This window comes from Talpa occidentalis, unplaced genomic scaffold, assembly GCF_014898055.3.
Source record: "Talpa occidentalis isolate TD23 unplaced genomic scaffold, MPIMG_talOcc4v2.1 talOcc4.17, whole genome shotgun sequence".
Lineage (NCBI taxonomy): Eukaryota > Metazoa > Chordata > Mammalia > Eulipotyphla > Talpidae > Talpa > Talpa occidentalis.
Genome location: NW_023601754.1, coordinates 41,917,808 through 41,941,004, shown reverse-complemented (window position 1 = coordinate 41,941,004; position 23,197 = coordinate 41,917,808). Strand labels below are relative to the sequence as shown.

Genomic DNA, 23,197 nt, shown 5'->3' with positions numbered 1-23,197 from the left:
TGCGGCTGAATAAAATCCATTGTACAGAGAAATCCATTTTGCTTCTCTCTCCTTCTCACCATTTTTCTCATACTTTTACTTCTCTGTGAACGTCAGTCTCTGAGGCTCTGTCTCTTTAACTATTGAGACCATCTTGCAGGTCTGAGTTTTTCTCTATTTTAATAACTGTTGGGAGATACCCCGCACAGTGAGCAGAAGGGCCTTAACCTGAGTCCCAAAGGCATGTGAAAACACATGCGTCTCAGAGGAACACCTCTGAGTGACCAGACCTGGTGTTGAGTGCCCGGAATGTGACCTGCGGGGAGTCAGGCCTCTACGTCTCCACAGTCTTAGAATAACAAGAAATAATGAGCGAAGTTCCCATGCTCTAGGTAGGGGGCGATAAGATTATGTGCTTGAGAACTAACCACCTGGCACCCTACTGTCTGAAATAGATAATAGTAAGAAAGCAGAATAATCAATCATATATACTGTCACTATATGGTATGCTTTGATGTTACACTTGCTGCACTTAAAAAAGTGTATAAAAGAGCACTAAAAAATTAAAGATTTACTGCATGATGGACATGACAGTCCCCCATATCTGATTTCTTTCACCCTCACGTCAGGTCCAGGGCTCACTATAAGTCCACAAATAACAGCAGCAGCAGCAGCAACAACATAATAAAAGCGCCCCTTTCAATAATAAGGATAACAATCATATTAAATTATATTTCATATGACCAAAACAAGTTATGTGGCCAAATCTACTTTTAAATGAGCAGAGAAATACAATTTCTGTCAGTTTCTGGGGAGGGGAGTTGGGAGGACTGGCTGCATATGGGAACATAGGAAGCTGTGTGACTTCCAAGGTGAGGTCATGGGAGGCAGTAAGGTTTCCACTTTGTCACTCTCAGGAAGCTTTGCTCCACCCTGCAACTCATGGGTTCCCCATGAGATGGGTTCAAGCAACCTAATCTATCCTACTAGACAACCTCTAGATTGTTTTATCAGCTTGTTCTCGTAACCTTCTCATCCCAATCCTTATGACTGCAAACCCAGACCTGCAGTTTACCCTAGTAAGCATATGTCAGTGTCAGGACCTCCCCACTCCTCTTCTCTTACTCTTTCTGTAGGTACAGAGACCTCCAAGGTTTCTCTCCTTTCTCCATCACTCTCATGTTACAAATGGAAGGCTGTATCAGAAATACAACTTTTTGTGACCGAAGTCTCCACATCACAACATGAGATGGGCGAGGAAGAGAATGCTATTTGCACTGGCTGTAAAATTTGCATGATCTCCCGCAGTGATTGGAACATTAGAAAACCCTTTGCCATATATCAAACTCTCTCCAGTTGACACATGTGTTACATAAATTAAAAAGGAAAGTGAGTAGGGAGCCATTCCAGGTCTGGGTAACAACCAGACAGAGGCTGTTGAAGGTCAGATCCAAAGACCTTATAGATGCCCATGTCTGTAGGGGCACGAGGTGAGCAGAGGAAGACGCCATACTGACAAGCCACATCCAGAACTGAAATTAGACCAATCACCACTTGGCAGATTTTCTACCAATCAGAACTGCACCAAGAACCTCCTTTGCATAAAGTAGTCTAGCCGCCTTTTGTCTGTATAAATATGCTCTCCACCAGCTGCATGGGCTTTCAGCTCAAGTGTTTCTGTGCCTGGGGATATAGCCCTGAAGCCCTGAATAAACACGGCTGTAACACCAGAGGTGTTATGCTATTTAAAGAGAGCACACTGCAGGCCCCCCATAAAACCAGGCCCCAGGGAACCTGAGATAAGCAGAATCAGAGACAAAGCTGACAAGAGTAAACAATTCCAGCAGACCCCCTCAGGCAGAAGAGACCCCCTCACTAAACCAAAAATTTCAGCCAGTCGCCTAACCCTATAAAGACCCATGCTTCCATTTTGGGGTGCGACTCTTGGCCTGCAGAGAGTACGTCACATCCTGGACTTACAATAAAGCGGGCTTCAGCCTGATACTCTTGGCCTCCTCTCTTTTCTAACACTTTTGTTACAACAGAGTGTTGTGATGCTTCTGCTGTAATTCTGAAGCTGTCACCTGGCAGACACATATCTTAGTGTCTACAAATCACTTTATGAGTTACAAAATAATTTACAATGGATTAAGTAGTTTTGCACCGTTCAAACCATGTACAGGGTGCTTCATAATTTTAAAGAACATTTTTTTTTTTACATGGTTCTTCAACTTTTCCAAACACTTTTCAGGATTCTCGGTATTTTAAATGCTAAACCACCTTACCTTGTAAAGTTAGTTAGAAAATACGCAGGGTCGCTGATAAATAATTTGTGATTTGCAAGTCATTTTACCAATGTATTGACCTAAGAAATCATTTATTGTTGCATTGGACTCTTCACCAAGTATTTATTTTACAATTCACTCGGCATTTGGCCATGTTATAGCACCTTGGCGTGTTCTCAGGATTTAGAAATGAAATGTTTGGCAATTTCTAAGAACTTGGATATTTCTCAAACAACCAATAAGGCACTGCCTTGTAGATGTCCACGTGTATTAAAAATCACCAAAGAGAAGGAAGCAGATGGGGTAATGACACAGGTGGTTTGGTGGAGGGTGAACAGACATGCTGGAGATATGGAAGAGCAAAAATGTAACCCCCAAAATTAAAATAAAAAGTTGAAAACAGGGTCTCCCTGGTGGCACAAGGGGTTAAGATGCAACCTATGAAGCAATCCGCAGCCACTGCAAGTTCGATCCCCGGCCAGAGAGCTACGCACATGGCACAGCAGACCTCTCCTGTCCCGCCAGCTGCTCCCCTCAGCAGTGTATTTCAGTCAGTCTGGCTTTTCTGTTCCCCATTCTGTCTCTGGTGAATCCTCTCACCACCACCCCTCCCTACACCTCTGGCCTATACCTCAGTTCTTGTATACATAAATAAATAAATCTTAAAAAAAAAAGGTTGAAAATAAATAAAAATCACAAAACACTTCACAATCTACTGTCAATTTGATGATTACCAGAATTTCATACTAACAGTATAATTTATGTAATTTATGGGTTAATACTTGAAATCATAAATAAAAATGCCTCCCTATCCTTTTGCCTTTATTAATTCACACTATTTGAAATAAAATAAAATGTCCTTTAGCATTTCTTCACATAACTCCAGTAGTATTAAAAGAACCATAGAAGATGATTTTCGCACCTCGATACCTGTTAACTGGGGAACATGTAAAGTTTCTGATAACAGAAGAATGACATGCAGAAGCTATCATTGAAACTTCCTTTTCATATTATTCACCTCTACAGTCAGAAAAAACAGATGGCTCTAAAGATTTACTGTTGACAAGCAATCACTGATTCCCCACCCATGCAGGGTGCATTACCAGATGCAGATTCACTCATCAAATTTCTAGACAACCAGGAAAATCTGTCAAATCATCACTTTCTGCCTCATTTTGTTAGGGGGAGAGCGCCGAAGACCAGCTTTGGCAAAATGTCAGGTCAGGTGTCCCTGAATGGATGAGAGGCATCGGCCAAACATGAGGGCTGAGGGGAAGGGGAGTGAGGCAGACACAAACACTCTCTCTGGTGCAAGTATCTCCTGCTGAGGGTCTCAGCGGGTCTTTATTTATACATTAAGGCAAGCAGTGGGATTACATCACTGTATGCATAGAAGCAAAACAGAAACAATCAGTACATTCCTCTCCCATGGCCATTTTGGCGCCTATGCGTTTTGAGAAAAGTAGCGACCTTTAAAGTTAATAGATAATTAAAACTTAAACTCATTATTTCAGCCTAAACAACTACTTAAGACAGCTAATAGTCCTTGGTACATCCCTATCCGCCAAGGTTACAAAATCAGGAGACTCCTCTATCTATATGGCCTGCAGCTAGAGACCAGTTGCTTCCCAGTAATCAGTTATTAGAACTTTTTTCTACCTAGAAACTCCTAGTGTAATCAACTTTATGAATCATTACAAGGCTTCTTTTTTTTAAATAATTTTATTTTTATATTCCCCATACAATTGCAGCCCCCCCATTCTGACCCCAATCCCTCCCCTCCCGCTCCCGCCCCCCTAAAAGTGTCTCTGGTTCATAGTTGTTTGTTGATTTTGATTTTCACTTTCTTATGGTTATTCATTTTCCTGGTCCCTTATTTAAGTTTTCTAGATTCCTGCTATGAGTGAGACCATCCGGTATTTTTCTTTTTCTTTTTGGCTTATTTCGCTGAGCATGATCCCTTCCAGTGCCATCCATGTTGCTGCAAATTGCATGTGTTTATCTTTTTTGAATGCTGAGTAACATTCCATGGTATATACGTACCACATCTTCTTGATCCAGTCATCTATTTTTGGGCATTTGGGTTGTTTCCAAAGTTTAGCTATTGTAAACAGTGCTGCTATAAACATAGGGGTGCAGGTGTTCTTTGGAATTGATGTTTCTATGTCCTTTGGGTAAATACCTAGGAGTGGAATTGCTGGATCATATGGAAGCTCTATGTTTAGTAGGTCCAGAAATCTCCACACAGCTCTCCACAGTGGTTGGACCAGTTTGCACTCCCACCAACAGTGCAGGAGAGTTCCTTTGTCTCCACACCCTCGCCAACATTTGTTGTTGCTAGTTTTTTTAATATGTGCCATTCTCACTGGTGTAAGATGGTATCTCATGGTAGTTTTGATTTGCATTTCCCTGATGACAAGTGATGTTGAACATTTTTTCATATGCCTGTTGGCCATTTGCATTTCCTCTTCAGAGAAGTTTCTTTTTAGCTCTTCTGCCCATTTTTTGACTGGGTTATTTTCTTTGTTGTTGTTGAGTCTCATCAGCTCTTTGCAGATTTTTGTGATCAGTCCTTTATCATTAGTGTTGGGTGCAAAAATGTTCTCCCAGTTGGTGGGGTTTCTCTTTGTTTTTGTTATTGTCTCTTTTGCTGTGCAGAAGCTCTTTAATTTGATGTAGTCCCAGCTGTTTATCTTTGCCTTCACTATCACTGCTTTGGGTGATGTGTCTGTAAAGATGTCTTTGATGTGCAAATCACGTAGTGTTTTGCCTATATTTCCTTCTATATATATATTTTTTTATATTTTATGGTTTCAGGTCTTATGTCTAGTTCTTTAATCCATTTTGAGTTGATTTTTGTGTATGGTGTGAGGTAGTGGTCAAGCTTCATTCTTTTGAATGTAGCAACCCAGTTTTCCCAGCACCATTTATTGAACAAACTTTCTTTGCTCCAATGCATAGTCTTTGCTCCTTTGTCAAAGATTAGTTGACCATAAATCTGTGGGTTTATTTCTGGATTTTCTATTCGATTCCATTGGTCTGTATGTCTGTTCTTGTTCCAATACCATGCAGTTTTGATGATTATGGCTTTGTAGTATAGTTTGAAGTCTGGGAGTGTGATGCCTCCATTCCCTTCTTTTTTTTTCAGGAGAGCTTTGGCTATTCGGGGTTTTTGTGATTCCATATGAATTTCATCAATAATTGTTCTATTTCTTTGAAGAATGACATTGAAATTTTTATTGGAATAGCACTGAATCTGTATATTGCTTTTGGAAGGATGGCCATTTTAATAATGTTTATTCTTCCAATCCATGAGCAGGGGATGTCTTTCCATTTCTTTGTGTCTTCTTCTATTTCTTTTAACAGTGTTTTATAGTTTTCTTTGTATAGGTCCTTTACCTCTTTTGTTAGATTTATTCCCAAATATTTGATTTTTTTTGTTTCAATAAAAAAAGGGATGGTTTTTTTGATTTCTTCTTCTTCAGATTTATTGTTTGTGTATAGGAAGGCTACTGACTTTTGCGTGTTGATTTTGTATCCTGCCACTTTACTGAACTGATTGATGAGTTGAATTAGTTTTTCTGTGGAGTTTTTGGGGTTCTCTATGTATATTACCATATCATCTGCAAATAGTGATAGTTTGACTTCTTCTTTTCCTATTTGGATTCCTTGGATGTCTTTCTCTTGTCTTATTGCTCTGGCTAGGACTTCCAGTATTATATTGAAAAGCAGTGGTGAGAGTGGACATCCTTGTCTTGTTCCAGATCTTAATGGAATTGCTTTCAGCTTTTCACCATTGAGAATGATACTGGCTGTTGGCTTGTCATAGATGGCCTTTATGATGTTGAGGTATGTTCCTTGTATCCCAAGAATTTCAAGGGCTTTTATCATGAATGGGTGTTGCACTTTGTCGAAAGCTTTCTCAGCATCTATTGATAATATCATATGGTTTTTATATTTCTTTTTGTTGATGTGTTGGATAACATTGATTTTCGGATGTTAAACCATCCTTGTGTCCCTGGAATGAATCCTACGTGGTCGTCGTGAATTATCTTATGGATACATTGTTGGATTCTGATAGCTAAAATTTTATTGAGGATTTTTGCATCAGTGTTCATTAGGGAGATTGGCCTGTAGTTTTCCTTTTTTTGTGTTGTCCTTGTTCGGTTTTGGTATTAGTGTAATGTTGGCTTCATAGAACGTGTTTGGTATTGTCCCTTCCTTCTCAATTTTTTGGAAGAGTCTGTGAAGGGTAGGCACTAATTCGTCTCTGAATGTTTGGTAGAATTAATTTGTAAATCCATCAGGTCCTGGGCTTTTGTTTTTGGGGAGGTTTTTGATTACCATTTCAATTTCGCTGCTTGTAATTGGTCTGTTTAGGTGTTCTATTTCTTCTTTATCTAGCTTTGGGTGATTGTAGAGTTGTAGGAATTTGTCCATCTCCTCTAGATTGTTAAACTTGTTTCCATATAACTGTTCATAGTAGTTACTGATTATTCTTTTGATTTCTGCTGTGTCCGTTGTGATTTCTCCTCTTTCATTGATGATCCTGTTTATTTGTGCTTTCTCCCTTTTTTCCTTTGTGAGCCTGGCTAGGGGTTTGTCTATTTTATTGATTTTTTCAAAGAACCAGCTCTTGGTTTCATTGATTTTTTGGATTGTTTTTTTAGTTTCAATTTCATTTATTTCTGCTTTGGTTTTTATTATTTCTTTTCTTCTACTGGTTTTGGGGGTTTTTTGTTGTTCTTTTTCTAGATCTTTGAGCTTCGAGATTAGGTTGTTTCTTTGAGCTCTTTCTTGTTTCTTGATGTGAGATTCTATTGCTATATATTTTCCTCTTATTACTGCTTTTGCTGCATCCCATACATTTAGGATATTGGTGTCCTCCTTGTCGTTCAATTCAAAGAATTTTTTAATTTCTTCTTTGATCTCCTCATTAGTCCAGTGGTCTTCCAGTAGTGTGGTTTTTAATCTCCATGAGGTAGGAAAGTTCCTTGCCTTCTTTTTATGGTTTATTTCTAGTTTGATGCCTTCATGGTCAGAAAAGATGGTTGGTATGATTTCAATCTTGGTGTATCTGTTGATGTTTGTCTTGTGCCCCAGTATGTGATCGATCCTAGAGAATGATCCGTGTGCGCTTGAGAAAAATGTGTACTCCGTTTTTTTGGGTTTAGTGTTCTATAGATGTCTGTTAAGACCAATTGCTCTAGGTCCTTATTTAGAGCTTTGGTTTCTTTATTTTTTGTCTTGTTGATCTATCCATTGTTGATAGTGGTGTGTTGAAGTCTCCCACTACGTATGTGTTTTCTCTGATGTCTGTTTTCAGAGAGGACAACAGTTGTCTGATATATTTTGGTGCTCCTTCGTTTGGTGAGTATATGTTAATGAGTGTTATTTCTTCTTGAAGTATTGTCCCCTTGATCATAATGTAGTGACCATTGGGGTCTCTTTTTATCTTTTTGAGTTTGAAATCTGTTTTATCTGATATAAGTATAGCTGTTCCTGCTTTCTTTTTTGGTCCATTTGCTTGTAGGATTATTTTCCATCCTTTAACTTTGAGCCTATTTTTATCTTTTGTAGCTAAATATGTTTCCTGGAGACAGCAAAAGGTTGGGTTTTGTTTCTTAATCCAGGCTGCAACTCTGTGTCTTTTTATTGAAGAGTTTAGTCCATTTACATTTAGAGTTAATATTGATATGTTAGCATCTGTATTTGCCATTGTGTTTGTCTTTCCTTTGATTTTATTTATTTATTCTTTTAATAACTTTTTTTTTTGGCCTTCTTTCATTGTTATTCGTCCCTCTGAGGTTCTGGCTTTAGGACTCCTTGTAGTATTTTTTGGAGTGGGGGTTTAGTTGTAATGAAATTCCGGAGTTTCTGTTTGTCTGGGAAGGTCCATACTCTTTCTTCAAAGAGGAAGGAGAGCTTTGCGGGATAGAGTATTCTTGGTTGGCATCTGTTTTCTTGGAGTCTGTTGACTATGTCCCTCCACTCTCTCCTTGCCCGTAGTGTTTCTTCGGAGAAGTCTGATGTCAGCCTGATTGGCTTTCCTTTGAATGTTATCTGTTTCTTCCCTCTTGCCAGCTTCATTATTTTTTCCTTGTCCTGGATTCTTGAGAGCTTTACTATTATGTGTCTTGCTGTATTTTTCCTTTCGTCGTGGAAGTTTGGTGTTCTTCTTGCTTCTTGTATATCAATTTTCAGCTCCTTCTTCACATTTGGGAAGTTCTCTTCAATTATCTCTTTGAATATTTTCTCTGTTCCTACATCTTTCTCCTCTCCTTCTGGTATTCCTATAACTCTTATATTTCCTTTCCTCATGGAGTCAGATAGTTCCCGAAGTCTTTCTTCGTTCTTTTTCCTTCGTACTTCTCTTTCCTTTTCTGTTTTGGTTCTTTTTATTTCTGTGTCTTCAAGAGTACTTATTCGTTCTTCCATTTCATCTATTCTGCTTTCATTGCTTTTCCCAGAATTCTTTAGTTCTTCCATTAATTCTTTGATCTCCTGCATTTCTTTTACTTCCCTCTTTAGGGACTCAATTTCATTCTTCTGACCATTGTTTTCCCTCTTTAGGGACTCAATTTCATTCTTCTGATCGTTGATTATTTTTCCCTTATCATTGTTTTCCTTTATGACTTCTGTGAGTTTTTTAATCACGGCAATTTTAAATTCTCTTTCTGGAAGGCTCAGAAGTTCTTCCAAGTTACTGTCGTTGCAATCTGGGGGCTGGTTTTCTTTTTGTGGTGTGCTTTTTCCCTGGGGAGTTGCTAGGTTGCGTGTGGTTCTTCTACTCCCTACTGTCTGTTTTCTAATTTGCCGTATGCGTTGGGACACTGTGTTGTTGGGACTGGCCGGCATCTTGGGTGAGCTTCTCTGCTCCCCTCTGGTTCCTCCAGGAGCCATATGTCAGTTTCAAGCAGTCTTTACTGGAGAAAGGTCCTTGTTCTAAAATGCCGATGTGGGGACACACTCCCCTGTGCGCCTGGTCTGCCCCGGCGGTGGGTTCCTGCTCCCCCTCTGGGCTTGGACTGCAGGCCAGAGGGGGTCTGGCGTGGGCGAACTTCCCCCGCTCACCTCTGGCTCCTGAGGAAGCCCTCTGCAGGAAGTCTTTACTGAAGAAATGTCCCTGTTCTAAAATGGTGATGTGGGACACACTCCCTGCGCGTCCGGTCTCAGGCACACTCTTCTGCGCGCCTGGTCTGCCCTGGCTGTGGGTGCTTGCTCCCCCTGTGGGCTCAGACTACTGGTCGGAAGGGGCCCGGCATGGGCTAACTCCCCAGCTGGCCACTGGCTCCTCCAGGAGCCTCTGCTGGTTTCAAGTCGCTAGGTGGCGCCAGAGATCTCTCCTAGAGGCCTTGGGGAGCTGATTTTCCACCCCGTGGGACAGGGAACAGAGCGGGAATGGTAGGGTAAACCTCAACGGCTTTGGGGTGCTGTGTCTGCCTTGTGCCCCACCGTCGTGGGGAACCCACGCCCCTAATTTCGTGCCCCGGGTCTCATTTCCAAAGCCCTCAGTTCCAGGACGCGGGCTGTAGCCCAGTTCAGTGGCGCGGGAATGGCGCCTTTTGAATCCCGCTCCCGTGCCTGGGCGCCTGGTTCCTGCTCACTCAGTGAGGGCCTCCGCGCGTCTCCCCGCAAGCCTAGGTCGCAGGCGCGGGGACCTGGGCAGCTGCGATCCGGATCCGCGTTTGCTTTTCAACCGCACTGCTTTTCCGCGCGATCCCGATTCCGATCCGCGCTGCTTTTCCGCGCAAACCCGATCCCGATCCGCGTTTGCTTTTCCAGCGCGCGCGCTGCTTTTCCGAGCAAGCTTACCGGGAGGCCCGGGGCTGTGTGCTGGTGCTGGCCTCCTCCTGGGGGGCGGGGTCTCTCTTTAATGGCGCCCGGAGCTCACCTCCGCGGCCGAATCCTGCAGGATTCTCCACAGCTCCCGTTCACAGGGTGTGGTGGCTGAAATAGTTCCTTTCCACTCACAGTCCCGCTCGCTGCGTAGTTTGTTCCTGTTGGTCATTTTAGTTTGTTGTTTTCCTCCTCTCTGCCGGTCGGAGAGTGCCGACTTTGTGGGCGGGGGAGGGGAGCAGGGTTCTGCGCTTTCCTCCCTTCTGGTCCTCTTTTATGGCAACTTTCTTCTTCGGGCAGTTTGCTGGAGTCACCCGTTTATCTTCCGTGTCCCAGTTCTCACTGGGACCTGCCGCTTTTCCTCCCTATTAACTTTTTTTAAATGGGAGATCTTACTCGCAGCGTCTCCTCGCCATCATGTTGCTCCCATTACAAGGCTTCTTTATGGAACTTCCATGTAAGGAATATTGCGGCCAGCTCTGGGTTGCTTATCAGGCATGCCCTTGCATAATAATTATTTCCCATTGTCAAGTGGGCCAAATTATTCAGTGTTAATTGTTAAGCAAGTAATTTTCCATGCCATTTACTTACAATATTCTTATACGTATAATTTATTGCCCAATGTATTTACTGAGAAGTTCTTTCTTATTATGACCAAGAGCAAAAAACAAAGGGATGTTTAATCTTCAGCCCCACAGTGTGAGGCACAAGAAATCTTCAGCCCCACGGTGTGAGGCTCTTTGAGCTTCAGCCCACGGTATGAGGCCCTTTTCTTAGCTGCTCGCCAGTGTCTTATCTGGCTGGGGCAGCAAGGTCCCCTGCAGCAGGAGTAGATGACCTGAACAATTCCACCAATAGGTTTTAGAGACTCCACCCCACTCTAGACCAAAGAGCTCCAAGACACCAAGGACTACAAATCTCATAATGTCATTATCACTGAAGGGAGGGTTGCTGGGACCTGGGGGTGGCGTTAAGCAGCCAGGCTTGGTATATACCCAGACATGTGGGCTGTGGGGGTCTCTTGGTTTTTCACCAGCTCTCTGCATGCTACTGGGATTCCAACTCAGCGGAATGGTAGGATGCATTCACAAATTTGTCTCCCTCTCTTTCTCCCTGAGTTATTCATTTCTTCATCTCCCCTTCTTTTGTAAATAAACCCTTTATTAGCCTTTCTGTGTGTACCTACAGTTGAGTATTATTATGAGACCCTTTTAAGTGCGCGAGTGAGGACCCAGAGTCAGGCTAACCCATTTCACATCAGGGTTGCCCTGAAACAACTTCACATGAAGATGCCCAGACATTTAAAAATTTTCAACTTGTTGACCACAGGATGAGAATGAATTTACAGTTGGCTCCAATCATTAACCATTGTTTTTCTTTCTCTTCAGAAAAATGTCTCTTATTCAACAGGAATGATTTGCCACTTAGATCTAAGAGACAAGTCTCACAATCCAACTTCCTGGATGGCTCTTGTGAGAGGGGACCCACCCTTTAGCCAAATGAACCTATTTTTACGGTGTTTCCATTGTACCTGTGTTCTCCCTAGGATCCCCACTGCTGGTATTTAACATTTCCATTATACAAGCAATGCGAGAATGCACCATTAATCATAATTCTTCAGCCTCACAGGGTGGAAGGTACTGTAAGTTCTGGGAGTTGACTTGGAACTTGTAATACAAATGACTGAACCAGGCTTAAAGTAGAGGCTTCCAGATCAGAAGGGCCTTTCACTTCTAAGAGGAGTAACTTAAACATATGCCCCACCCCTTCTTAAAGATGTGGGTGGATTCAGATCCCAGCACTCCTATTCCTTCTTTCTCTCTCTTCCTGCAACCTCAAGTGGCCAGGCTATGCAGTTGTGGCGGTGTGTTGACCTGGTGCCTGATGGTTGGCTAACAGGGCGCCCTGCAGTCATAGGTTGTAGCAGTGAGTCCTAGGGCAAGTTAGGGGTAATTAGCTTCAGGGGCAGTGCAGGGCCTTCAGGAGAGTTAAGGCTCCAGACATAAGGTCAACAAATTCCAAGGGGACTAAAATCAAACACCCCAGGACTAGAGGCAACAGGACATTCCGGAATAAGGATGATAAAGAAAAGTATGCTCAGATAAGAACTGGGACACAGAGACTTAGTTCTGGGCACAGAAACGTTAGGGCAGTGAGTGAGAACACCTAGAACTAACCAATCACAAAGTAACTGGTGGAGCTTTAGAATAATTAGGGAAGAAGGCGTATATTCCCTGAGACACGACTCCACTCCAGCTTCCTTGGCCCTCCCTGTCCTGGTTCCACTGGTTTGGGAGTCCCACTTTATATCTGTTCCTTTTCTCCCTAATAAACTTTCTTCTCTAAACAAATCTGTCTGTTCTCACTTGCTTGCCTGAGCGCCAGCAAAGTTCCTGCTGCGGCTTCGTGAGACACCAACCCGTGGTGGTCCAGTTGCTGGGACTCAGCGCTGCCCCTGCAGCCTGGGATCTGTTACTGGCTAGGAGAATAGGCCTGAAAACCTATGGACCAAGGAAACTGCCATTCATCACTAGGGTAATAAACTGAACTATATCAGAATTTAAATAGTTTGCTCCCTCAAAGACAGCGTTAACAGAACAAGAAGTCAAGTCATAGACCAGGAGAAAATATTCACAAATCATCTATATGACGGAGGACTTGCATCCTCATAGATAAAGCACTTTCCAAACTCAGTAGCAAGAAAACAAACAGCCAGGGCCTCCCCAGTGGCGCAGCGGTTGAGTGCTGGGTTGCGAAGCTGCCCGCGGCCTCTGCAGCGTCAGTTCGATCCCCAGCTGCTCCCCGGCCACCAGAGGAGGGTCCCACATGGCGCGCAGACCTCTCCTGCCGCCCGCTGCTCCCCTCAGTAGTGTACTTCGGTCCTTCTGCCTGCTCTGCCTCCCGCTCTGGCTCTGGTGAATTCTCTCACCCTCCCGCGCTTCTGAGCTTCTGACTGTACCCAGTGCATGTATAAACAAACAAAACAAACAAACAAACAAATAAAAAAAACATGCCTCTATAAAAAAAAAAATTAAAAAAAAAAAAAGAAAACAAACAGCCAGATAGAAAAATGGAACAAAAGATTTGACCACACACTTCACAAAATAAGACTACTTGGGAGAAATTAGCTCATGGAAAAGATGCAAAGCATCTTAACTACATGTAAAACTAAAATAACCACCACCTGATGGACTAAAGGAAAAACTTGATTTTCAGAGATGAATGTTGAAGGTGGACCTGCAAAAAGCAGTCAAGCCAGAGCCAGTGCCCCAGCCAACTGCTTCCTCCAATCCCAAAGGTAGGGAAGTTATTTTCAGGGAAAAAATTAACATTAAAGGCCTACTTCACAAAGTTTTTAATAGAAGCTTAAGAGTAGAAAATTGAGGCTGGGATCTTCACAAGGACAGAAACTAGAGGTGGGGCTAGAAATGATTAAGGAGTTGTTAAACCATGGAAAATCTGTAGGCGCAGACCCAGAGGTGGGGATATGGAGAATTGTTGGTCATTACCAAGAAACAATAGCCCTTGCAGATGAACCCAACCAGACCTTAGATGTGACAGATTGCACAGGAGACAAAATTCCACAAGGGAATGAATCCCCCTGCAAAAATCCCTTGCTCTGGCAAAACACAAGCCTTCTCCCAAGGGTGCCCACCTTTGTTTGTTCAGGCACCTCTTTTAATAAACCTGTCACTGTCAAATGCAGCTCTGCCCAGTGTCTATCGAGTTGACTCCTCCACGCTTCTCTTTTCCTAATAAACTTGCCCTTTTAAATGCATCCACTAAGTGTATCAATTCACCATAAACGCAGTGACTTAAAGAATTAATTTTCTTACAGTTTTGGAGGTCAAGGCAAAATCAGTCTCATGAAGTCGAAGTCAAGGCACTGGCAGCTGCATTCCTTCTGGAAGTTCAGAGCAGACAGTGTTCCTTGCCTTGTCCACCTTCTGGAGGTCCCTTGCATCTTGTTTTGTGGCTCCTTCTTCCTATCTCCCCAAGCTTTTCCTTCCCATCATCACTTCTACTAATCATTTTGACCCTCTTGCCTCTTTCTTATAAGGATCCTTGGGGGCCTCCCTGGTGGCACAAGGGGTTAAGACTCAGGATTATGAAGCTATCCACAGCCATTGCAGCACGAGTTCGATCCCTGGCCAGGGAGCTCACCCACATGGCACAGCAGACCTCTCCTGTCTTGCCCGCTTCTCCCCTTAGCAGTGTATTTCAGTGGATCTGTCTATTCTGCTCACCACTCTATCTCTGGTGAATCCTCTTATTTCCCGCACCTCTGGCCTACACCCCAGTGTATGCATAAATAAATAAATATTTTTAAAAAAAGGATCCTTGTGATCACATCATTGGCTCACTTGGATAATCTAGGGTAATATTCTAATTTGATGATCCTTCACTCAATCACATCTAAAAAATCCATTTTAACACGCATACACCCCCCCCCCACACACACACAGAGCATACCAACCAGAAGTGAGTACATACACTCTGAAGGGCACTGAACCATTTGGAATCTAACAGAAGCCACAAACGCTCTCCTGCCCTGTCTATGGCACCTCCACTTGAAGATTTATGCCTATTTTCACAGGGCTTGGGAAGCCCCCAAGTGTTCACCTGGAATTGCAGCTTAAAGGTCAACCCAGGCAAATCTTTGCAATGGACACAGGTGTCTGGGCTTTGGGAAAGACAGGGCAAAAGAAGGACATGTTCCTCCTGCCACACCTGATTCTTTGTGCCCACAGGGAAGTGAACTTGGTTTAGCAAAGGCATTGCCCAAACCCAATATTCCTCTTCTTTAACACCACCTATGTGGAGTGCACATAGACCCCACTCGAATCCTCGCAATTGCCCCACGTGGGGTGGGGTGCGACAATCAGGCCTATTTTGCAAATGCATAAACAGATGGGTGATCCCAAGCCAGTGCCTTGGGCTTCCTGATATACCCCTTCTAATCCTCTGAGATTTAATTTTTTATTTATAGTTTTTTTTTTTTTTTTTTTAGAGAGGCATGTTTTTTTTATTTATTTATTTATTATATTTGTTTGTTTGTTTTGTTTATACATGCACTGGGTACAGTCAGAAGCGCGGGAGGGTGAGAGAATTCACCAGAGCCAGAGCGGGGAGCAGAGCAGGCAGAAGGACCGAAGCACACTGCTGAGGGGAGCAGCGGGCGGCAGGAGAGGTCTGCGCACCATGTGGGATCCTCTTCCGGGGCCGGGGAGCAGCCGGGGATCGAACCGGCGCCACGGAGGCTGTGGGCAGCTTCGCAACCCAGCGCTCAACCGCTGCGCCACCGGGGAGGCCCCCTTCTGAGATTTAAATAAACATATAGGAAGTGACATCTCTGGGTCAGGGGGTGATGATGCCATTTCACCTGTGACTCATTTCTTGTCAGGTCACAAGGGATGTGTGTGCAAGATGAGAACGTCTTCACCTCAATGCCAGCTCCATGAAGGTCACACCCATGGGCTTCCTCATTATTGTCCTCTGAGCAGCGTGTGGCACAAACAGGTGTTCAAAATATTTGCTGAGAAATGAATCAATGAATGGCTAGATCAGCCTATCTCCAAATGACTCCCCACTGAGCTAAGATCCCCCACCAGATCTTGTCTCTTCACCCTATTCCAAGCATACACAGAATGCTGCAATTCACCACCCGGTGACCTGCAACCCCAATGTGGAATGCCACTGCTCAACAACACTGGCGAAGAACCAGCCTTGCAGTGAAAGCACCCCAAACTCAGGCTCCTCACACTCTCCCAGCTGGTACCACTGCCCCTATTGAGGGAGGGGCTCTCTTTTCAAGGTCATCACTCCCTGAGACCTTCTCTGGGGCCCAAACTTCAGATGTTCAATTTCCTGGCACCTGCGGCACCAGCCACCTTTACCCCTTATTGACTCTGGAGAGTTTCCAGGGTTTCTGCCAAGTGGTGGAGGCAACCCTCCACCACTCATCACAGCAATAAAAAGATAAGCAAGAGTAGAGCCTGCTCCTTCAGCAGGACTGCAGAGCACAGGCAGGCACAGTGAGACTGAGATGCTTTCAGCCATCCTTCTCCTCATCGTCCTCTTTGGTCTCTTGCTACTCTGGGGCCAACCCAAACCCAGGGGCCGCCTTCCTCCTGGGTCCTGGCCTCTGCCCTTCCTGGGAAACATTTTGCAAGTAGACCACACAGGTTTTCTCAAGTCCTTCCAGAGGATGAGACGGGTGAGGCAAGCGGGTGGAGAACTTGTATGAGTTCTCCTTATCTCTGCCTATTGACTCCTTGTCTGATGTTAGATTTGATTATCTCTCTTTTTTAAAAGATTTATTGATTTATGCATACAAGAACTAGGGTATAGGCCCAGGGGGTAAAGGATGAGGGGGTTGGGGGTGGGAATGGGGTGAGAGGACTCACCAGAGACAGAGTGGGGAACAGAACAGGAGGATTGACTGAAATACACTGCTGAGGGGAGCAGCAGGCAAGACAGGACAGGTCTGCTGCACTGTGTGGGTTGCTCCCTGGCCGGGGATCGAACTCATGCTACAATGGCTGTGGACAGCTTCACAGGTTGCGTCTTAACCCCTTGCGCCGCCAGGGAGGACCTGATTTATCTCTTAACCCATCAGTATGTTGTCTTTTCATGTAGTTGATAGTTGCCTTCATAGGGAAGAAGACGTTTAGTTCCATTTCTTTATTGTCGCTTTTGTTTGCCTTGCCAAAATAGAACCCCCCCGCCCCGAAAATGACTAAGACCAATGTCAAGGGATTTACTGTCTATCATTTCTTCTGGGTACTTTATGGCTGCAAGTCTGACATTGAAGAGTTTAACCCAGTTTGAGTTAATTTTGTTGTATGTAAGGTAGTGGTCGAGTTTCATTCCTGTGCGCGTGGCATTCCAGTTTCAGATGCCATCTATTGAAGCGACTGTCCTTTCCCTGTTGTCATGCACATTTCTTCCAGTTTGTTTGCACTGTGCTTGTTGGCTTTGGATTGGAAACCTTTGCACTACAGGGGAAATGAGCACTTTTAAGATTCTAATCTGGGGTAACAACTGGCCCAGTCGGCAGGGTCTTAGAACTCAAATATCCTGCTTTTGATAAGATAAATGTATAAACTTGTCATCCAAATGTTGAGGCACATCTACAAAAAGATAAAAGTAATGGTCTCTACCAGTTCACAGATACCTGTAAATGCCCATGGTTGTTAAGAAATGCTGTGTGCGTTGGTGGGTAATGGTGAGTTCAGTGCCTTCTAAAAACTCTTTGTTAATGATGTTGGCCCAATTGCCCAACCTACTACCTTTGTTCTTCCTATCAACAGATCCAAGAAAAATGAAATTCCATTCTTATTTCTAAACACTTGAAGGCTGTTGACTTGAACAGAGAGAAAGGGAAATCTGTAGCCGTGAAAAATCTTACAAATTACCCCCCAGGGAATATGAGCTTCAATGGAGAAATTCTGGAGACCCAGGGGATTATGCAAATCCCTGGGAAACCCAGTTGACACTATCAGTAAGTGTTCCTCAGGGTCATGATCTAGAAATATTAAGATGACAGAAAATAAGCTATTTAATAGACAGGAGTTACAAGATATTCACAAATCAGGGTAAAAAATCTGACAGAGTTCTTACATGATTTGTGGACTAAATTCAGTAAATTTGTATAGTCCACAGGTATGAAAATAGGTTTGAATATCTCACCTATCTTATAATACTACCACAAATGATGAATAAATGACTATGGCTCAGATTAGCCAGAATATTACTATTTTCTTTGGGGCTGGGTAGCAACACTGTGGGGAAGAGCATTGGGTTTATACAGTGAAAGAGAGTGATCAAATTTTGATCAAGTCATAAAATTGCACAATAATAGGGGACTCTTTTATATGGAAATATATCCAATGTTAGCAATGGTGGAATCTTAGAATATCTTATAATAAACTCTCACAATAATTATATTAGTTGATTATTAGTTCATCAAATTAATTAACCATTGATTGGATTCATTATTGATCCTACAGATTATATACATAACATAAATATAAGCCTAATACAACTACAATATTATAATAAACTTTCAAAATAGAACACCTCCAAACTCTTAATGACATAAACTATGAGGAAAAATATCTCTCATTTTAACACAGAATCTTAAGTAAAACAAACCTGAAAACATTAGCAGGTGAACATTAGATCTTTTCCATCTCTCCCTGAGTTTAGAAGTCATAACACATCAAGAGAATTTAAGAAAAGTAACCACTTCGGCAGAAATTTTTATGGACAATTTCCTATAATAAGAATAAGCCTCAAAAATATAACCACAACTCCAAAGTCATGCTTCAGCAAACACACTAACCACAGAACACTAGGCAATTACTTAGCAATCAGAGGAAGAAAATAACCCCTAACAAACTACCTCATTTATTATATACAATAAGTAATAGTTTTCTATTCATTTTAGAGGGAGTTTTTTTTCACTGACATAACATTAGTTTATAACACTGTATAGGTTCCACAATTACATTTTCTCACCATGCCCATTACCAAATATTCAGTCACCACCCACCAATAACAAATGGATTCCTCCCCACTCATGCCACCCTTCTTACCCCTGGTAACCACATTTATGTTGTCAGAGTCTAAAGGTTTTTTTTTTTTCTATTCCAAAAATGGAATTTTTGCCTTCTGACTTATTTCAGGTAGTATAATACCCTCTATGTCCATCCAGGTAGTCACCAATGACAGTATTTCATCATTTTTATGACCAAATAGTATTCTATTGTATATATAGACCACATCTTCTTTACCCATTGCTCCATGATTGGGCACTTGGGCTGGTTCCATATCTTGAATATTTTAAATAGTGTTATGAAAATAGGGGTGTATATGACTTTTTTTTAAAAAGATTTATTTATGTATACAAGAACTGGGATATAAGCCAGAGGTGCAGGGGAGTAAAAGGATTCACCAGAGACAGAGTGGGGAGCAGAACAGGCAGATCCATTGAAATACACTGCTAAGGGGAACAGCAGGTAAGACAGGAGAGGTCTGCTGTGCCATGTGGGTCAGCTCCCTGGCCGGGAATCAAAATCGTGCTGCAGTGGCTGGCGATAGCTTGACAGCACTGTTTTTAACCCCTGCTCCACCAGGGAGGCCTATGTATGACTTTTTGAGTTAGTGTTTTCATATTTTTTAGGTAAACACCTAGAAGCATGATAACTAGATTGTTTGGAGGTGCTGTTTTTAAATTTATGATCATATCATCTCATAAATCTCATCTAGCGGTGACAATCAAATCATCTCCCCTGTGGAGAAGGGGATACATAGTTCAGTGTTCTTTAATACCCCATCGGCATACAGACAGCGGTCAGGGTTGCCAGTGTCTGGTTTCTTAGTGTAATGTGGGACATTGAGCCAGAGTTCAGGATGGGAAATACTTAAGCCCCCTGAGGGAAGGTTGCAAGATCAAAAGATAATACCATTTCCTCCTCCACCCCTGAAATATCAAAACAAGAGAATCCTAGTGATAAAAACCAATAACAGGGCAAATTCAGAGATTAAGAGAATACAGAATGCACAAACAGGAGAGATTTGGGACCTCAGTTGGCCTCATCTAGGGGATAATATATCCTTGAAAATGAGCATCTTGGGCCCTCCCTGGTGGCACAGGGGTTAAAGACTCAGGCAAGCTATCGATCCCCAGCCAGGGAGCTGACCCACATGGCCCAGAAGACCTCTCCTGTCTCGCCCGCTGCTCCCCTCAGCAGTGTATTTCACTCAATCCACCTGTTCTGTTCCCCACTCTGTCTCTGGTGAATCCTCTCCGCCCCCAACCCCAACACACACTCCAGTTCTTGCATGCATGCATAAATACATCTTAAAAAAAAAACTGTTGAGCACTAATACTCTGAGCCAAAATTTCTATTGGGGAGTGAAGATAATACACTGGACAAGTCACCTAGAGAGAGATACAGTTCTTGCCCCAGGAAATGCACAGTCAACCAGAGGCGTTCATCTTATGGTCACAAAACAATTATCAATTAGAGAAATAAATGATTACAGTGTGTTTAGAGCTGCTTGGTGCCTAAGGATTCCAAGTAACTTCTCATAGGGACAATGATTATTGTGATTATAATTAATCTAATTGTGAGAAGGGCTTCACAGGGGCTTTGGGAGCAAATAGGAAGCTATCTTGGTGGGTTGTTAGGGAAAGTTTAATGGGAGCACTGACTTCTAAGTTAAAGACCTCACGGGTGAGTTGTTCAGCTGCTGAAAAGACCATTCCCTGCTGGGAGGGAGAGAACAGGTTTCAGGGGTTCTGGAAGGAGGCAGTTACAGACCCCAGCCCAGAGGCCCGCCCTGAGCATTTCTAGCTCACGTCTCCTGGGTCTGGATCTGCCAAAGACACTGCCACACGGCTCAGTGCCCGACAACTTGAAAGGCCTCAGATGTGCCTGGAGTCTCACCCTTGAAGTGACCTTCCCAAGGTCATCAGGGCTACTGAAGGTTTGCAGGGCTACTGAAGTAAAGGGACAGAGGCCCCCTCTTCATTTCTCTCCCAGCCTCCTCAGCCCAAGGTCCCCTGTGCTGGTGATTCTAAACCGGTTTGTTCAATTTCCTGCTAATCCTCTGTAGTTCCTTGAGACTCAAACTTCCAAGCCCTGACATCCTGAGTCAGAGGTGATGATGCCATTTCATCTATGACCCATTTTTTTTCAGGTCATTGGGGGTGTATATGGAAGGTGAGAATTTCTCCTTCACCTCAATGTCAGCTCCATGAAGTTCAACCCATTGTCTTGCTCATCACTGTTCTCTCAGCACTTGGGCCAGCATGTGGCACATGATAGGTGTTGCAAGTATTTACTGAAGAATGAATGCATGAATGAATGGCTAAATTTGCCAATCCCCAACACACCCAATGTGGAGCTCAATGTCTCCCATCAGTCCCTGTCTCTTCCATATGTCTCTCTTCTGTGCCCAGAATAAATCCCTGTCCCAAGAGGACACTGAATGCCCCAGTTATGCCTGCCAGTGACTCTCAATCGCCTGTGCTGTAACGCCACAGTTGGACAATACTGGTTGCAAGCCAGCCATGCAGTGCAACCACCCCAGACCCAGCCTCCTCATGTTCCTCCAGCTGGCACAACCCCATCATATACCTCGAGGGAGGTGCTCTCCATTTAAGAGCACTGCTCATTGAGACCTCCCTCAGAGCCAATCCTGAGTTCAACCTGCAGGCATCTGCAGCACCTGCCACATTTAGATGCTCTATTGTCTCTGGAGAGTTAACACAGGTTCCAGGAAACCCTCTTTCAACCATCATAGCAAAAAAACAACCACCAACTATTGAGCAGCCTACCTTTAAGAGGGACATCTGGATAGAGACAGGCGCAGCGTGATCCGTGATGCTCTTGGCCGTCCTTCTCATCGTCCTCCTTGGTCTCTTGGTACTCTGGGGCCAACCGAAATCCAGGGGCCGCCTTCCACCTGGGCCCTGGCCTCTGCCCTTCCTGGGAAACATTTTGCAAATAAACCATAAGGGTTTGCTCGAGTCCTTCCAGACGGTGAGATGGGTGGGGCAAGGGGATGGAAAGCAGGAGGTGGGGGGCTGGGAAGCAGGTCCAAGGCAGCAAAGCAGTTGGGACTTGGAAGGACAGCTTGGGGATTGTCTTCTTCCAGGCCAGACCTGGCCCAATGTGCTAACTAGAGAAGTTTCTGGAATTCCTATGTGAAGGATTGGCGGGAATGTGGTTGGAGGGAGGGAATTCTGATAGACTTTGAGCTGTGATTCTCTAGAGGTTGGAGATAATAGAGCTGGTTTTCTGGGGACTATGCAATTTTTTTTAATTTAACTATAATGGATATATAAAACTATATTTGTTTCAGGTGTACCATGTAATGAATTAATATATGAATACATTATCAAATAAGCACAATTGTCTAGTTACCATCTTTCACTCTGCAATGCTACTTTCAAATTTGGGGTATGTTGTTATTGACTATCATCACCAGGCTGCACACTACATCCTCAAGACTTAGTTCTCTTGCAACTAGTGGTCTGTGGCTTTTTATCCCCATCACCTATTTCCCTGTCTTCTACCCTCAACTCTCTCCCCTCTGGCAACCATCAGTCTCTTCTCTGTTTGCATGAATTTTGATGTTGCTTGGTCTGGTCATTTTTTGCCTTTTGGGTTCCATATATGCTTTAAGTTGTGCAATATCTGTCTTTCTCTGTCTGACTTATTTCCCTTTGTAATATATACTAAAGGACCATACAAGCTACTGCAAATGGCAAGATTTCATTCATTTTTATGACTCAGCAGTATAACTGTGTGTGTGTGTGTGTGTGTGTGTGTGTGTGTGTGTAACATGTTCTTCATCCACTCTTTAACCATTGAGGGGCACTTGAGTTGTTTCTATATCTTGCCCATTGTAGATAATGCTGCTGCAGTGAACATGAGGGTACTATGTCTTTTTGAAGTGATATTTTTTGGTTTTATATGTTGTTTTGAAATAATATCCAGGAGTGGATTGTCAGATCATATAATCACACCATTCTGAATTTTTTTGTGGAAACTCCGTACTGATTTCCATAATGGTTGTACCAATTTCCATTCCCATTAACAGTGCACTAGCATTTTCTCTTCTCTACACCCTTGCCAACTCTTCTTATTTCCTGTTAGTTTTTTTTTTATGATAACCATTCTGACAAGTGTAGGTTTGATGGGCATTTTCCTAGTGATAATGGATGCTGAAAACCAGCTTTTCACGGTCATCTATGTCTTCTTTGTAAAAACGCTTATTCAGATCCTCTGCCAACTTTTTGATCATATTGTTTGTTTTCCTATTATCGTGTTGTAAGAATTATGTATTTAGATATTAACTCCTTAACTGATATATGATTTGCTAATATCTTATTCCAGTTAGTATGTTTTCTTTTAATTTTGTTAATGGTATCTTTCATGGTGAAGAAATCTTTGAGCTTAGTGTCGTTCCATTTGTTTATTTTGTTTTTGCCACCCTGCCTCTGGAGTGAGATTTTTAAAAAATCACTAATATCAATGTCAAGGAGTGCTGCCACTTTGTTGTAGCAGGAAACGGGA

The 23,197-nt window shown here is 43.1% G+C and overlaps 1 protein-coding gene across 6 annotated transcripts in view; it reads right to left on the bottom strand.

Annotated features, from left to right (window-relative positions):
- Positions 1-23,197, bottom strand: part of LOC119248645 (cytochrome P450 2G1-like) — a 343,966-nt gene that overhangs the window by 85,647 nt on the left and 235,122 nt on the right. For all 6 annotated transcript variants that reach the window (XM_054697191.1, XM_054697192.1, XM_054697190.1 and 3 more), the window contains one exon: positions 21,454-21,604. In XM_054697191.1, coding sequence (XP_054553166.1) covers positions 21,454-21,604 — 151 coding nt within the window. The remainder of the gene's footprint in view (positions 1-21,453; positions 21,605-23,197) is intronic.